The 18,322-nt window shown below is 30.7% G+C and overlaps 1 protein-coding gene across 1 annotated transcript; it reads left to right on the forward strand.

Moving 5' to 3' along the window:
- The first annotated feature begins 14,411 nt into the window (after positions 1–14,411).
- LOC145108409 (uncharacterized) lies at positions 14,412–17,745 on the forward strand. The gene is made up of 6 exons (XM_079045434.1): positions 14,412–14,875; positions 15,423–15,549; positions 15,802–15,941; positions 16,111–16,173; positions 16,360–16,428; positions 17,447–17,745. Exons 1-6 carry the CDS (start codon positions 14,645–14,647, stop codon positions 17,516–17,518), a joined length of 702 nt encoding a protein of 233 aa, XP_078901560.1. The 5' UTR covers positions 14,412–14,644; the 3' UTR covers positions 17,519–17,745.
- The last annotated feature ends 577 nt before the right edge of the window (positions 17,746–18,322 follow it).

Here is an 18,322-nt window from a genome sequence, read left to right on the forward strand (position 1 = left end):
AATAATTGATTTGTTAATTTATATGATTAATAAATTAATTTGAAATCAATTAGAATTGATTAATTATTAATCAGAATTAATTCGGGATTAATTGGAATTAATTAAAGGTATAAGGAATAAGATGTAAGTGTTCGATAGTTGAACTAAAAAACAATTCTAGAAGCTACCATCATATGGACGGTTTTGGAAGCTCTTTTAGGGTTTCCAGAAGCCTCCTGGTAGTAGATAAGGAAAAGATTTGAATTAAGTTTAAATCTATTATTTAATCAATTCAAATCTTAATTTGCCTACAAGTTACCTAAACTATAAATAGAACCATTTTGCTTGAAAATTTCGTTCATGACGTTACCTATAAGCATATGAATGAAATTTCCCTCATTTCTCATCTATTCTCTTCATTCTAGGGTTTCTGGTTTTGGGTGTGAGCCATTAGATGCATCATCCTTTTGGTGCTAGTTTTCCAAGACCAATAAAAACAATGGATTGAAGTGATTTGTTTGCTACAACAAATCAAAGGTAAGTAACCTAATTATTGTATTTTGATTATACTAGGGTTTCATTAGGGTTCATGTTAATTTTGTTGTTCATAATATGTTACATTCAAAGTGATATGACATAGATCCTTTAGGTTGCATGTGCCCTTTAGTGTTAAGTGAAATTCCGCAAGCATATAGTTTTTGTAACCTATAAAACCCAACATACGGTTGTTTTGCAAGTTCCAGGATTATTCTGTTTACACATTGTATTTACAAACAATATAAGAAAGTTTGTTCTGAATATTATCCCCGAATCTCAGGATTCTTTAATCCTCTCTTCAACATCTGATGGTCTCATAGCCTTGAAGTTGTATTGTTGCTTCCGATCCATTAAGTCTTTTGCTTCACATTGACCAGTGTTTTATATATCTTTTCCACCTAGAGGAATACCGAGAAAATCATGAACAAGAGCTGGTGTTACATTTATGCTTCCATTAGGTAGATGCATCTTCATATATGCTAGATTGAATGAGTTAACAACAAAACGTGCAATTTTTCCAGTTATTCCGTTAGTTGTAATTCTCAGCAAACAACTTTTTTTCGTTCTTTGTTTAAAGATTTGACCACATCATAAAAGAAATTTGGGCTCATTCTTGTTCGCACATGTACTTTGTCATTTGGATTTATTGGTACTTTTGCCTTTTTTTTCTTTGATTACTATCAGAGTATCATTTTTTTTGCACCATTTCTTTCTTTGGTATCTTTGACTTGACAATCTCCTTTTATATCTTTCTATCATTGATGTTTCTTTTTCTTTTACCTGTTAGACATTAATTTTTGTAAGCTTCTCACACTATAACATACTATAAAATAATTAACAATACAATAAACTCACATGCAATTTTTTTTTTTAAATTTGTTATTATAAAAAGCATCATTGACCAAGTTTTTGTTTTGTAAAGTATAATATAATAAAAAATAATCATGTGGATTTGTTAATAATTTTGTAAAATAAACATGTGAATAGTAATAAACAAACATGTTGCTTTTTTTTATCAGATTCTTTCTTTATAAGGCTATCATCATATTGAATAGGAGTCACAGATTTTAAGTATTCAACCATTTTAAGTCTTGGACTCTGTCTGATTTCTGTTCATATTTTAAAAAACAAAATTAATGAGAATTGATTTTATAATATTAAATTAAATTATAATTTTATAAATACTAACCTTGTGTTGTTTTCTTTTCAGGTGTCTTCAATATATATATATATATATATATATATATATATATATATATATATATATATATATATCTTTCTTCATCAACTTTTTTGTTTGCTTTTTGTGAATCTTCTCACATTTTGAAGTTTTTTTTCTTCTTGAATGTTTTCATCATTAGTCCTTTTTTTTGTTCTTTTTCTTAACTCGTCAACAATTTCCTCCGCGGTTCTTTTGGCAATTTTCTTGGTATATTTTGTTGAACCTTTAACTAAAAAACATGAAATTTTTTATATCAATGTTAAAAAATATAAGTAATATTATGAAATACATCAAAGATTCACGATGTGAATTTATATTTCATACCAAAACATGTCAATAAATATAAAATTCACCATGTAAATGTATCTGTAAACACATCTAGTTACATGACTAAGCATGATGTTAGTTTTTTATACACATACACATGGTAAATCTTTTATGTTGTGTGTGCATAGTGAAACAAGTGAAAAGGGTAAACAAACTTGTAATTTTTTTAGAAATTCATAATGTGAATCTATGTAACTATGAACTACATCAAAGATCCACCATGTGAATTTGCATTTCCCACCAAAACATGTTTAAATTCACTATGTGAATGTATGTGTAAACACATCTAGTTGCATGACTAAGCATGATGTTAGTTTTTATATACATACACATGGTGAATCTCTTATGTTGTGTGTGCATAGTGAAACAAGTGAAAATGATAAACAAACTTGTAAAATTTTTCAGAAATTCATAATGTAAATCTGTGTGACTATGAACCACATAAAAAATTCACCATGTGAATTTGCATTTCCCACCAAAACAGGTTTAAATTCACCATATGAATGTATGTGTAAACACATCTAGTTGCATGACTAAGCATGATGCTATTTTTTTTGTACACATACACATGGTGAATCTCTTATGTTGTGTGTGCATAATGAAAAAAGTGAAAAAGGGTAAACGAGCTTGTAAAAATTTTCAAAAATTCAGAATACGAATCTATGTGACTGTGAACTACATCAAAGATTCATAATGTGAATTTGCATTTCCCACCAAAACAGGTTTAAATTCACCATGTGAATGTATGTGTAAACACATCTAGTTGCATGACTAAGCATGATGTTAGTTTTTTTTATACATATACACATGGTGAATCTCTTATAGTGTGTGTGCATAGTGAAACAAGTGAAAAGGATAAACAAGCTTGTAATTTTTTTTAGAAATTCACAATGTGAATCTGTGTGACTATGAACTACATCAAAGATTCACCATATGGATTTGCATTTCCCACCAAAACAAGTTTAAATTCACCATATAAATGTATGTGTAAACACATCTAGTTGCATGACTAAGCCTGATGTTACTTTTTCGTACACACACATGATGAATCTCTTATGTTGTGTGTGCATAGCGAAACAACTGAAAATGGTAAACAAGCTTGTAAATTTTTTCAAAAATTCACAATGTGAATGAGCGACTAGGAACTACATCAAATATTCACCGTGTGTATTTCTAAAAGTGTGTAGTATATTATAAGATAAATTATTTTTTTAATCTCAATATGAATGTTCTAACCGGTTATTTAATCTTCGCCTTTTTTACTTGTAGTTGTAGATTAAAGATCTTTCACATTTCTTGTCAATTTCATTATTTTCTTATAATATTTTTTTTTTGTTTTTCTTTTCTTCATTTTCTGTTTTTGATTAACAAAATAAGTTAAACATGAGTTTCATGATATGAATGTTATTATTTATACATATAATTCACAATGTAATTCTTAAAAACTGAACATGTTCACAATTTATATAACAAATTAATGAATTATAGATGCATCTAAGTACAAATAGTAAGAAACTATCATAATTTTTTAAACATAACAATCATTTATATTGTATTGTATATGTTCAAATGAAATTAGGGTTTCGATGTAATGAATAAACTCGGAAACAAGTTAGATTCACTAATTTTTTGTAAGTTATGGTTTGTAATTTAGATATTCAAGATTTCTGTATTGATTTGAAGAAATTTAACTCATTAGGTTTTCAGTATTTTTAAAAATTCACAAAAGTTGATCATCCGATGGTTTCAAATTAATGTAAATAGTCTTAAAACGATTTATTAATAAAATCGTATTCATAGATTCATCGAATGTAACAGGTGGTTTTGAAATTTAGAAATCGAAGATTTTGAGGTTTCAAATACATTAAATGAGATAATCGGAGTATAAGTGAATAGTAGTCAAACACACCTTCTAGATTCATTTTTACGAACTTTCCGACAAGATGCATGGTTGTTTTCGATTGAATCGATGGCGGCGCTGCATTGAATTCGAATTCGTCGGTGAAGTAAATGTTTCGTTTTCAATGAGGTTAAAATCGATTTAATTGAGATGATGACCTTTGAACACAAATGACGTTAAGTTTTACGAAAATACCCCCTTAAGTTCAGTGTATTGTTACAATCAGCTACAACTATGTTTTTATTTACACTTTACAACCTAAATCCAACCCCTTTATTTTTTTATCCAACCATTTACAGTGGATCCTTGATCCATATATATATATATATATATATATATATATATATATATATATATATATATATATATATATATATATGGAAAAATTTCAATAGAGAACCATTATTAATAAATGAACCAAATAACTAATCCAACGCGTCGAAATTTAAAACGATCAACGGCAAAAGAAAAGGGTTGTAGACTTTTACAATAGACGCACATGCACCGGATTATAACAAAACACACTTCATTTTTTTCGTTTAAAAATTTTTTTAGTCCATGTTTTTTATCGAAAAAAAAAACCGAATATACCGTTGTTCACGATTTTTTGTCTTCTTTCCATAGAGATCCATGATGATATATAAAAAACGAACTTTTTTTTTTCGAAAAACCCACTACATTTTCTTTGTTGCAAAGTTAATGTCTAATTTTTATAGAAAAAAAAATTAATAAATATATCAAAATTCATACTTTTTGGTACTTTTTAAACATAGATTCATATTGATGTTAAAAAAATGATATTTCAGTTCAGATTCAAATTGTGAACCTGTTCAGATTCATATTGTGAATCTATTCAGATTCACATTATGAACCTTTTCAGATTCACATTGTGCATAATAGTAAATCAGATTCACAATGTGAATCTGAACTGATCGAGCTTTTTCACATTGTGAATGTTAAAAATTGAAATATTTACAATTTAGATTCACAGTGTGAATCTACACTGATCGAGGTTTTATTTATTTATTTATTTTTTTAGTCAGTGTTGATGTTTATTAATAGAGTACAAAAAATTAATTTTTTTGGTATAATTAGTATTTTTTTTTTGATAAAAATAAACTTAAATATTGAAAAAACTAACAAAATGAAGTGAATTTTTTCGAAAAAAAAGTTCATTTTGTATATATCAACATCGATCTCTATGGAAAGAGGACGAAAAATCGAGAACAACGGTATAGTCGGTTTTTTTTCGATAAAAAATGTGGCCTAAAAAAAATTTTAAACAAAAAAAAGAGGTGAGTTTTTTTGGTAAGGAGGTGGATTTTTTGGTATAATCTGGTGTATCCAATGTACAAGTATACATCTATTTCCTTGGCCGTTGATCATTATGATTTCTGATGCTCATGATTGGTTCATTGGTTCTATATATATATATATATATATATATATATATATATATATATATATATATATATATATATATATATATATATATATATATATATATATAGGGAATGATTATTTGGAAAACAAAAAAAACCCTAAAAATCATAAAAATGCATAAAAAAAACATTTAGAGATCACAAAACTTTTTTTTAATTTTTTTTTTGAAAAAATCGCAGTTTTCTATACAAATTCGCTGAAAAAAATTTTGAAAAAAAAATTATAAAAAAAAAATTGATTATTTATTATTTTTTTTTCAGCGAATTTTAAGAAAAAACTGTGACTTTTTATAAAAAAAATTGAAAAAAAATGTTGTGATCTCTAAGTATTTTTTTTATGCGTTTTTATGATTTTTAGGGTTTTTTTTTTTGGGTTTTTGTTTTCCATAGAACCTAAACCTATATATATATATATATATATATATATATATATATATATATATATATATAGGTTCAGATGTGGATTGATATCTATTGTGCAGACGTGTGGACAATGCTATTATGTGAGAATGACAAATAAAATATGTTGTTTGATAATGTGAATACATTCAATCTTACATAACTATTGTCATTATCAAGCATTCTCACCAATTAAATCGTCTATAAGGTTATTATAGATTTATTATTATTATTCACATTCTGTCAGAATGTTGTCAGAATGTTTATTGAGTCGTATTCTGTAAGAATGAAAATGAGTGAAAAACGATACGTGAGAACAAAAATGAATAAGAATTAGTGAGAATGAATGAATATGACAATAATTGTGTGAGGTTGAACGTATTCACATTACTAAACAACTTATTCTTTTAGTAATTTTCATAGAATAACACTGTCCACACGTCCGCACAATAGTTGTCCATCCACATTATATATATATATATATATATATATATATATATATATATATATATATATATATATATATATATATAGGTTCAGGTGTTTAAAGTATTTATTGTGTTATTATATGCATAAATGTGGGCCAATCAAAATTAAATAAAAAATTAAATAATTAAATAAATAAATAAGGGTAATAAAGTAATTTTATAAATAACTTCCACAAATACTTCCTATAATTATGCTAGTTATTTTGACTTTGACCTAAGTTCTTCTCATTCTTATATACGGTCGTTCACTATCAAAAACCCGATTCCACCATAAAAAAACTTCCATCAACGACCACCCCCTCGATTTACAACGCCTCACCAATTCCAACGATCCCCATTGCTAAAAAACCCTGTTATTCACGATCTTCTTCCTTCTTCAATCTTCATTCTCATTTAAGGTTACTCCATTGCTAAAAAACCATGGCGGAGAGAACACTAACGACACATAATGATTCGAGATTCGAGATTTCTCCTCGTAGTACTGCTGGTGATGCGAGAGAACACGAGCGATCAAATCACGGAGATGTTCATCATCGGAGCTATGAGCAAAAGTTCGTAAATTCGATCGAAGCTTATCCAGGTAATGTTCCTGACGAACCAACCATCCTTGGAAAAAATTCTCGAACTCTCTTTCACTTGTGACGACTGTTCTTCGAGATTTGGGCGACATTGGTGAGAATCAGCCGATGAAATTAAAACCCTAGAAGGCGGTATCAATTGGAGATTTCAGTATGCTCAGAAATGGAATCAACCGATGAAATTAAAACCCTAGAAGACGGTATCAATTGGAGAAGTCGCATCTTGTATCCTACTCTCGTAAGAGGTTTTTCTCCAAATTCACTAGCTTTAATTTTGCTTTATTTCCATTAAATTTGCAGAATATGGCCAGCTAGAAGAGATATTGTAGCTTGTGCTTCGGTTTGCAGATTCTGGAGAAATACTGTAAAGCAAATCGTTAGAACACCTGAATAATGCGGATTAATCACATTCCCCATGTCGTTAAAACAAGTACTTTGATCAATCAATCAATCAATCATCTTCAAATCTCAAATCAGTTTTGTGTTCTAACTTCGATATGTTTGAATTACTTCGTTTGAGCTTGGATCGAGAAAGGATCCGATTCAATGCTTTATAAGGCGAGATAGAGCTACTTCGATATTCCAGTTGTATCTAGGCCTGAGCCCAGGTAAAAGAATGTGTTTTTTACTTTTTACCTTTTTACTAGTTCAAATGACTAGTTATTTTTTCCTGGTAGTAGCCAACAAGATCCAGTTACTTTGGATTGGATTGAATGTGTATTAGGGGCATATATTTTGTAACAAGTAGGGAATACACTGGTTTTTGTTTTGTTTGATGTAAATCCTAGGGAAAACTATTACCCTCATTTGTGGTTCCTTAATAGCATTGAACTTGATAATTTGTTAAACGGAGGTTTTTCTAAGATGGAATCTGAGTCCACAATGAATTGTTGAAAGTGAAGGTAGTTTGTCACTATTTTCATATCAAATTTACTTCTTTTTATATTATAAAAATCAATTTGTTTCTGTAGATGATTCAATGGATGATATTGGTGAGATTCCAATTCTATTGGAATGGAATCACGAATTCCAATTTTGTTGGAATGGAATCATGAATTCTAATTCTGTTGGAATGGAGTATGGATATTTTCTCACTGATTTATGCATGTTCTACAATTCTTGGTTATTGGTTTTGGTGCAATTCACAAGTCCACATATTTTTCCAAAGGAATTTAGTTTTTTATTTTTCATTTGCTAATGCATTATTGGAATCTAAACTACAATTTGGTTTTGTTTTCACAGAAGTTGATGCTTGAAGAACGGACCACAAAATTGAAAGTGATTCTAAGCAACATTATTCTTTTAGCATGTATTACTGTCGTTCTTAGTTTTTATTCTTCAATTGTAATTCTTAACAATTGTTACCCGTATTCTATACGAAATAATGTATTTTTTGTTTTTATTCTTCAATTGATTGTTCAAGAATTTGTTATTCTACAAGAAATTTTTAAAGTAATGATCGAGAAATAGGTTCAAGAATATTTTTATTATTTATGGTTCAAGAATATTTTTATTTTTGAATATACTCATAAATATATTCTGGCAGAATGTCCGAATTAAAAGAATTATAGTTCGTAAAATCGGATTTTTAAAATTAATAGAATCTATGTTCCATTAAAATATGCAATTTTCCTTTATTAAATCTATATTAATTGACTAAAATACCATTGTAATTAATTTAGATGATATTTTTCAATTATATTTAATTCAATAATATATATTAATCGATTTATTAAAATAAATAAAATTGATTGGCCCATATTTATGCATACAATAACACAATAATTAATTTAAATAGAATAACCTAAGTCTATCTATAATACATTATAAAGGAAATCTAACTTTTTCTAAAAATAGATTGAATATAATAATATTATTTTTTTAAGACGTCCAAATTATTAAGCTAATAGTACAAGCAACCACCAATAAAATAATATTAAATTTTAAACTTAACCCTATTTAAATTAAATTGTACAAAAAATAATACATTACTTACAACTTGCCAATGCATTCCGAATGCAATACATGAAAATTAAGCCGACTGTTTTTCTTTCTTATCTTTGTTTATCTTGACCTCATCCTAGATTTATCATTTATTGAATTGCCATTTAATTCGGCAATAAAAAAGGCATATATTAACTGGTAGACCAAACTCAGTCAACACAAAAATTGGACCAAATCAATAGACCTCAACTGAAACTCAAAATCCCTTAATCTCGATCACCCTTCCCTCTATCTCGGGCCCGTCCCCATATATCCCCAACGTCCAATTCTCACAATCAGAAATCTTCGTCCTGCTTTACGACTGGCGTGACTTTTCTTCTTGGTGCGGTTTTACTCAGATTCACCAAGGTACCCCATCAGTACCTAAGAAAATGCAAAAAGGAAACAAAGAAACGGCGACACTATGAACAGATCAGGTGAAATATATGACACATTTTTCCTGTTTCTAATTTGAAAACTTGTTTGTTTGAAGGATATTTTTTTAGTGTTTTTAATGAACGATGGGGGTTTTTATTTGAATCTTGAATTTGTTTTAGATTGCTTTGATTTTAGGTTTTTGGCTGAACTTGTCGAAGGTATGTTCTAATTGTTGTTTGTTTGTGAAGTTTTCCATTTTTCTTATGGATTTTGCTCTCTTGTTTTTGTCTTCCTCTATAAGAACCTTTATTTTTCATTTGAAATCTTATATAAGAAAAAAGAAAAAAGAAAATGAAAAGCTGAATCTTAATAGCTTTAATCATGTTTGTCGTTGCTGGTTCTTAGACTGATAATCAAAGCTAATTGTTGCAGGTTCTTAGACCAATAATCAAATTTAATTATTGGTTGCAGATCAGGTGTTTGATGAGGTAAGGAGTTGCTGTAATAAAAGTGAAATTACCTACTCATCCCTACCATTAAACAAGTCATTATCTGTTTGGTTCTGATGATATCTGTGTTCAATATATCTTCGTAATCTCAACCAATAATTGGATCACAGGTTCCACTGAGAACAATTCCACAAATTCAGTTTTCCATATGGAATATTGGAGTTACAATCACATTTCGTTTTTCATATGGAGTATTGGAGTCACATTTAATATTTCCGCCTGTGCTTATGCCTTCCCCCACGACAGGTATTTGGTCATAATATTCTTTCCCCTTTTAGTTCATATTTTATAATTTATAAGATTTGTTTATGTTTTCAAAGCTAACATTAAAGACCAAAGGAAAAGTGTGAATCTTCACCTCATTTCCATGCTTTTTTTTTAAGTATGAAGATAACAAATTTAGTTTTTTGTGATTTTTCAGGAAAATGGAATTCTTTTAAATGATGAATTCCTAGATGTTTACAAGACAATAATGCAAGTTGCATTATTCAACTCGGGTTTCAAAGGCAGTTTAAGGAAAACGAAGTCCCAAATATAAGTTCAATTTGTTCCCATCCCCAAACGTCTCTGGTGTGTCACAATGAGTTTATTTTCTAATTAATATTCATATTTTTTAAATTTTTTCATAGTATTGTTAGTTTTTAGGGGTTTTAGTGAGGATTCCATTGTTTCACTGGTGAGGTGAAGATCAACAAAATACCCTACATATAATACTAACGTATTAGTTTTTTTAAAAATTTGATTTAGGGTTTGTTTGCGTCAGAATGGGAACTTTAGTCAAAATAGAAAAATATGGTTCTTGACCTTTTTAGATGGAAGCGGTATTTTGGTCAAAACTTAAAATGTTGATGAATTGTTGTTTATCAAATGCACTATAAGATGATTTAAATGTTTATGACATGCAATAATCGTTTCTATATTGTTTATTATCATTAACTAATATTCCATGTAATGATAATTGTGAAATGCCACGTTGGATTGACGGAAACGTGTGCATGATCATTTGTGTCACTACCAAATCAGATGAGCATGGTGGGTAAGGTAGGCCCGCCCATAATGGCCCATTAGTTCCAAGGAGATTAACTTGTAATTTTCATTGAAGATCTTGCGATCTTCAAAGTAATTAGATAAGGAAGTGAAGAATTGAGAAGTAATGTAATTAATTTCTTTGCACACAACCTATTGTGAAACATGAAACACTATGAAACTTTGCATTTTAAGAGACATCAGTTATTTTGTTTCATATTTTGTCAACACTTGATTCCTACATGATGTTTTAATTCCTTGAGGAAACAACAACTATTCTACTGGTTATTGCAAATGCTACAATAAGGGTATCCAAAAAGTATATAGCCAAATTTAGTACTCTGTTGTTCTTTGCTGAGTGGTTAGTGTTGTTCTGGTTCAAGTTTTCATTTTTGCTCAAATCCGGTTGGTGATAAAATAATTTCAATAAAAATTTCAAATAGAAACGAGCTTAATATATTAAGTCAACTATTCTTTTTTTGTCGTCTGCATTTCATGTTATTTGGGAGATGCATTGTTTCCATATAAAAAGTAATCTTTGAAACAAATACACTCGCAAAACTATTCGGGAAAGGAAACAATTTGTTGCGTAAAACCGATTTGAAATATAACATGTTTTCGAGAACTAATCAACGAAAGAAACTAATTGCCCAATGAAGCTATTTCTCACCGCAGCTTTGCGCGGGTATATGGCTAGTATATATATATATATATATATATATATATATATATATATATATATATATATATATATATATATATATATATATATAACGTCGAGTTACACTAGTAGGTTTGATCCATTTTAGTATGCTCCGTAATAAACATTCGAAGAAAAACGATTTTTTGTTTTAAATATTTATGATTATTATTTAAAAAAACACTTGTTTCGATTTTGATTATATCAAACAAATAGACAATACAACTATACAAGGACATATAATAAGGCTCATCGGAGTGGAGTGCGGTTTGGATCCGCGTTCTTGCCACGTCGACCGCAAACACCACCCCCTGGGTGCGGTTTTGGCCGCACTACGGCTAGAAAGAACCGTGTCCTGTGATTGGATGGTGCTTGTTGACCGTTGAACGGTCATTTGACTGAATTCATTTAATTTTTTTTTTACTTTACTTTATATATATACTTACCCTTTTTACATAACTTTCAACCAAAATCCTTAAAATTTTACTCTCTTTTCCTCCAATTTTTTTGAAAATGTCTTCTTCCAAAAGGTCCAGCAAAGAAAAAACATCCGTCAGAAACACCACAACCCCAATCCCTTCATTTGATCAACCGATTTTTTCACCTCCGTATTACCACTACGGCGGCATGCTTCCGTATTTTCCACAACGACCAGCACAACCACTACCACAAACACGACCACTACCACAACCCGACACAAATTTTAATCCATTTGATTTTTTGTCTCAACCCGAGTTTGTTCAACAAACACAAACACAACCAGAAACGGTCGTTTCAGATTCCGAACCGGAATTCGTTACAGAAACTCAGCCCACTCGAGTAGCAACTAATAGAAAAGAAAAGGTGGAGGCTAAATGTTGGGAACCCCTGGAAGTGTTAGTGTTGGCACAATCTTGGATCGATATTTCAGAAGATGCGACGGTTGGAAAAGACCAAAAGCATGACCGTTTTTGGATTCGCGTTTTACATAGGTTCCATAGAGGAATGAACCATGGAGAATACCGTTCAAAACATCAAGTGTACTCCAAATGGGGGAAGATGAACAAGGAAATCATGTTGTTTAATGATTTGTATAACAACATGTAACGTCAATGGAAAAGTGGAGAAAGCGATGAAGTGATTTTGAAGAAAGCGTTGAAAGTGTATCAAAAAGAAAATTTGAAGGCTTTCAAGTTTCTTGAAGTTTGGAATTTTGTGAAAGATAACAAGAAATGGCAAAGTAGCAAAACATCAGACGAGCATATCGACAGTGGTTCAAAATGCAGCAGAACATCTGAGTCCGACCACACTACATCAGATGCTCGTGTTCAATTTGATCTGAACGAAGATGAACCTGTTCCAGTTTCACCACCTTCCCGACCAATGGGAAGAGACAAAGCAAAAAGCAAAGGCAAAGGCAAAACGTCGGATTCAGATGAGTTGAAAGAAATGAGGCCCGACATGAAGGGTATAAAAGATAGAATGGACAAGATTTTGCAAATTGCTTCTGAAAGAGAGCTTCGGAAACAAAGGGACAGCGAAATGCGAATACTAGCGATGGACACGTCGAATATGACCGAGGACGAACTTCAAGTTATTTTGGCGATGAAGGAGGAAGTGAAAAAACGTTACGTAAATCGTGACTAATTTCTAGTTTTTTTTTTTTTTTTTTTAAGTTTTTAATCGTTTGATGTTTTTTTTAATAAGTTGTAGGTTTTATGTTTTTAATTTGCTTTTCTAAATTTTTAGGTTTTTTTTTTTTTTTTTTTTTAAAGTTAAGCAATGTATAGTATTTGTATTTTTAATTAATGATATATTATATTTTTAAAATTATGTTTTTTTTTTTGCTAAAAAAGAAGTTTTATTAAATTAAAATAGTTAAAAAAAAACAAAAAAAAGAAAAGAAAATAAAAGTGTGGTACCACTCCCTTGGTGTGACAAGAAACCACATTAGTGTGGCAAAAAATGACGTGATACTTATGTGACGGTGAAGGAAGTGCGGCTACGGTGACACCACTCTCTCCGGCCTAAAAACTCTAGATTTGAAGTGACATTAAACCGATATCAGCAAAGTCTGTGAGATTTAAAGTGAAATTAAACTTAAATAAAGGGGCTCATTTGCAATTAACATAAATGAAAAGTACTATAATGTTAATACGGAGACAGTCGCACGCCGACATGGGACCCACGTTTTGAAATGTTGGTGTTGCGGTTCACTGTTCCCCCTAACCCTCATTTAATCCTTAATTTACCAAACTGCCATTTTCCTTTTGGAAAAGCCTGAACGCATCACTTTTTCTCTCAAAAAGGAAATATATAAGTTCTTTTCAGTCGGTTTATTGTCTCAATTTTGATTATTTATGTTAACATAATAAATAAAACTTTGACTCTTGCTGTAATTAAACTACTATGAAAATGTAGATAGATGATCAATTATTTAAAAATATAGAGTAAATTACAAAATTTGATCCATATATTTTATAAATAATTATAACTTTAGTCCAAAAATTCGAATTGTCAGAATATCGTCGTAATTATATGATCTTTATATTTTATTTAAAATTTGAAAATCATTCTATATGAAGACAAAAACCATATCCAATATAACAACAAGATTTAGGACAATATAAATAGTTGAGCCGACCTTTTATTTTTTGATTAAAAATGTAGAGACCAAGTTTATAATTTATTGATTTTAATGGGTTTATGGTAAAGGACATTATTGTAATTAAACAATGACCCCACTTCGTTGCTTTTAAACAAACAGGAGTCAAAGAGTCAAAAGTTGATATTAACACAAACAATAAAACCGCGAAGCAGTATTGCATTATTGCATCACGCCACCGGAAATCAACCATCTCTCTTCGTACGTGGCCTTCTCTCATTCGTCTAGTCCATCTCGTCGGGATTCAGATCACCACCAAAGCAAAAGAAAAAAACGAGAACCCACACATACACACACACGTACTGTGTGTCACTCTCACCTCTCTCGCTCATGTGTTTTCTCACTCCCTGAAAAACCCCAAATTTGTCATTATTTTCTTGCTTACACCCTCCAGATGTCATCAATTTCCAATTCCTCACTGCTTGATCTTTCCGTTACATATAATTTTGATTGGTAATCGTTCTGATTTTACTGTTGCTTTGGATTTTTTGTATCTTCTGCACGGATAATGCTGTAAGAAAAAAAAGCAGCAATGGAGGAGAGTTATGTGAATAATGGTGGTGCTTGTGGGTTTTCTACTCCTGCTCAATTCCAGAGCTGTGGCGGTGGTGGTGGTGGTGGCGATAGCAGTGAGGAAGAGTTGTCCGTACTGCCCCGCCATACTAAAGTGGTGGTCACCGGAAACAACCGTACGAAGTCTGTTCTTGTTGGGCTACAAGGTGTTGTGAAGAAGGCTGTTGGTCTCGGAGGCTGGCATTGGCTGGTAATTTTTAATTTTTATTGATACGATTGAAATCGAATACAGTGATTTTGAATGTAGTTTCGTAATGCGATTCAATTGGGTTTTCGTTGTTTTGAATTTTGTGTTTATCTAATTTGAAGCTGGGATCATTGATTTGAAATTTTTGGGTTTAAATGGATTATTTAATTAAAAGAGGGTTTCGAGTCAATGGATCTAAAGATTTCTTGGCAATTTTCAATTCGGGTTCTATTAATTATTTATTCAACATTGATTAATTCCATCATTGACTTTTAATGTCATTTTGGTCGTCTTCTTGTGATCCATCTTCTGATTTTCCTGGATTTATCTGAATACTTAAATTTAAAAAAATTAGGGTTTTTTGTTCTCCATTATTGAGTTCTATGAACATTCGCTTTCATTTCTGCATCTTCTATCCTAAAGATGAATACGGATAATACTTTATCCAAATTATTACAAATCTCGATTACAAAAAAACAAGCTTTTAATCTAGCTATGAAGATCAAATTCTCCCCAAAATCCTGAAATTTTATCGTTCGTATTATCTTAGGTTCTCACGAATGGAATAGAGGTGAAACTGCAGAGAAACGCTCTAAGTGTGCTTGAAGCTCCAACTGGTAACGAAGAAGACGATGATCTTGAATTCGAAAATGGACATTGGAACAGCTCTGATCTGGGTAGCTTCCAAATCTTGAACCCAAAAGGGCAAAATTGTCAATTTCGTAAATTTCCAATGTCAAAAGTGTCTTTTTTTATTGATGGGTTTGAATCTTTTTTTTTTTTTTTACATTGGATACCTTAGGCACATGGTTGTACTTTTAGCTATTTTACTCCTTGCTATAAACTCTATTATGCATTCCTTTAAGGTTGTCCATGTGGGCCCACCTCCAGAAAAAAATAATTGTGTTGTGTTTAATCCATGTTTTCAGCATCTGATGAAACCCAAAAGTCGCATCGATCAAGAAACCGCCCTCATAAATCATCCGGGTCGTCACATAAGACTGTTAGCCGGTCTCTATCTTGTGACTCACACTCCAAAACCTCCTTTACAACTTCCCGTGGGTCCGTGGTAAGTCAACTTTACCATCAATGGTCAAAAGTTCAACTGTGTAAGAGTTTCAGTTCCAATGTGAATTGGGCTTCTTTTGGATACCAGGATGTGTGTACATTGGACTGTGTGAGCCAGCTCACAGGTTGCTGTAAAAGTAACTATTTGTTTTGTAACGTTTTTTTTTCAGAAGGTTGATCTTAGCAAACTAGAGATGGCTGCCTTGCGGAGATATTGGCGACACTTTAAGCTTGTGAGTGCAATTAATATATGAAATTAGAGTGTGGGACCCTCAGTTCCAATTTGGATTGAGGCTCCTTGTGGGACCATTGTATAGCCAATTCAGGGGTTGCTGAAAGAATAACTTTTTTGCAGATTAAATATATGAATATGTATATATATGTATGATGATGAATTTTGATATTTGTGTAAATTTCAGGCGGGTGCTATCCCGAATCCGTCGAAGGAGCAACTTGTTGACATTGTTCAAAGGCATTTCATGTCCCAGGTATTTTCTAGCTTTTTGATTTCATGTCACAGATATTAGGCCCAATTTGTTATGTAGTACCCGACAAAACAAAGACATGACATGACAGGCTATTACTGCGTTTGACGTGCACTAGTCTGGAATTGAGACAACTTTTTAAATTTTGTCCCATCCAAAAAAGAGTTAATCTCATAAAAGACCTTGTATTTTGTGTTTTTTCCGGATTAAACATCAACTTTATTTTTTGCGTGAAAAAGACTTTGTATTTTTTTTCGAAAAGCCCTCAACTTTGTATTTTTTTCCGAAAAAAACCCTCAACCTTCTAAATGCTTCCAAATAAATCCTCAACCTTTTTAGTTTTTCTCGAAAAAACCCTCACATTTTACAATTTTTTTGAAAAGGTTAATCTAAAAAAAGACCTTATATTTTGTGTTTTTTCCGGATTAAACCTCAAATTATTTATTTGCCTGAAAAACACCTTGTATTTTTTCATTTTTTCCGATTGGCCCTTTTAGTCATTTTTTTTTCTAAAAAAAAATTGTAAAATGTGAGTGTTTTTTTTTAAGAAAAACTAAAAAAGTTGAGGGTTTATATGAAGCATTTAGAAGGTTGAAGGTTTTTTTTTGGAAAAAAAAATACAAACTTGAGGGTTTTTTCGGAAAAAATGAAAAAAATTCAAGGTTTAATCTGGAAAAAACAAAAAATATAAGGTCTTTTTTGAAGTTGACCTTTTTTGAAAAAGAAAATGAGCGGAAAAAAAGAAAAAAATACAAGGTCTTTTTCAGGCAAAAAATAAATTTGAGGTTTAATTCGGAAAAAACACAAAATATAAGGATTTTTATGAGATCAACCATCCAAAAAAGTGGACTAAGTTAGGGCATGGATTAATTCTCGATATCTCGTTTGTGAAAAAGACGTGAATGCCCTTCTCAACCTCATCATATAAAAATAAAATAGTCCTAGAAAGCTTGCTCTGTCCTGTCCAGTCCAGTCCTGTTGGGTCGAAATAACTAACAGAGATTTGTGGTGTTGTGTGAAGACACTGGATGAGTTGCAGGTGATTGTAGGGTTTGCACAGGCAGCAAAGAAGTTGAAGACGGTATGCAAATGATTTAGGTTGCATTATCTCTCTAAGTGCAGTAACAAAAAGGGAGAGATATTGTTTGACTAACAAATACTTTTGTGTTGTGGGAGTTATAATGAGGGTTGTAAAATGGGTTTTATGGTGTTGCTTTCATGTTATGTGTAGATATATGTAGAGTCAGTCTCAACTCAAAACAAAAGACCTTTGCATTTTTGGCTTTTCAATGCAAGGCAATGCCGTTTGTTTTTGAGCCATTTCCTTTTTCCATAATCCATCTGCAACTAAAAAAAAAAAATAAAAATAAATACTTGATCGAATGATAGATATTTAGAAAGGATGACAGAAAAGATTTCAAGTATTTTGTAATTAGGAAAATATGTATGCATGCATTATCAGAAGGAAAGAGGATGGTGTGAATTGTGAATGAACATCCCACATGCAAGTTTTAACTTGTCTTATGTAAATAATTAATAAGTACTTACTATTTTTTTTTTAAAATATTAAAATATTTGAAAGTAATATGAAAATGAAACAGGTTATGTTACTTTAAAAATGGTTTTAGTGAAAGAGGACTTGTATTTGTGTATGTTAGTTAAACATTACTTTGTATAGGTTTGATGATGACATTAGGATTCAGAACTTAACAGAATAACGTTAGCTTTTGATAAATGTAGTGGACTGATTCAAAAATGAGTTTTAGATTACACTAGTTTGTCATTTTCACTTGAAACTGAACTTTGTATTTTGTTAAAGTTAAGTTGTTTGTCATCTTAAACTAACTAAATAAGTTTTAGGGAAAATGAGTTGATAGGGTAAGATACTTTTTAAAAT

The sequence above is a fragment of the Lactuca virosa genome, chromosome 4 (genome assembly GCF_052849685.1).
Source record: "Lactuca virosa cultivar CGN04683 chromosome 4, Lactuca_virosa_CGN04683_v6, whole genome shotgun sequence".
Lineage (NCBI taxonomy): Eukaryota > Viridiplantae > Streptophyta > Magnoliopsida > Asterales > Asteraceae > Lactuca > Lactuca virosa.

What these genes read in the sequence shown, in the direction of transcription:
- LOC145108409 (XM_079045434.1), top strand. Translation starts at nt 14,645, where the DNA reads ATGGAGGAGAGTTATGTGAATAATGGTGGTGCTTGTGGGTTTTCTACT. An exon ending in ATTGGCGACACTTTAAGCTT is followed by an intron (nt 16,174 to 16,359) that starts GTGAGTGCAATT and finishes TGTAAATTTCAG; the next exon opens with GCGGGTGCTATCCCGAATCC. An exon ending in AAAGGCATTTCATGTCCCAG is followed by an intron (nt 16,429 to 17,446) that starts GTATTTTCTAGC and finishes TGTTGTGTGAAG; the next exon opens with ACACTGGATGAGTTGCAGGT.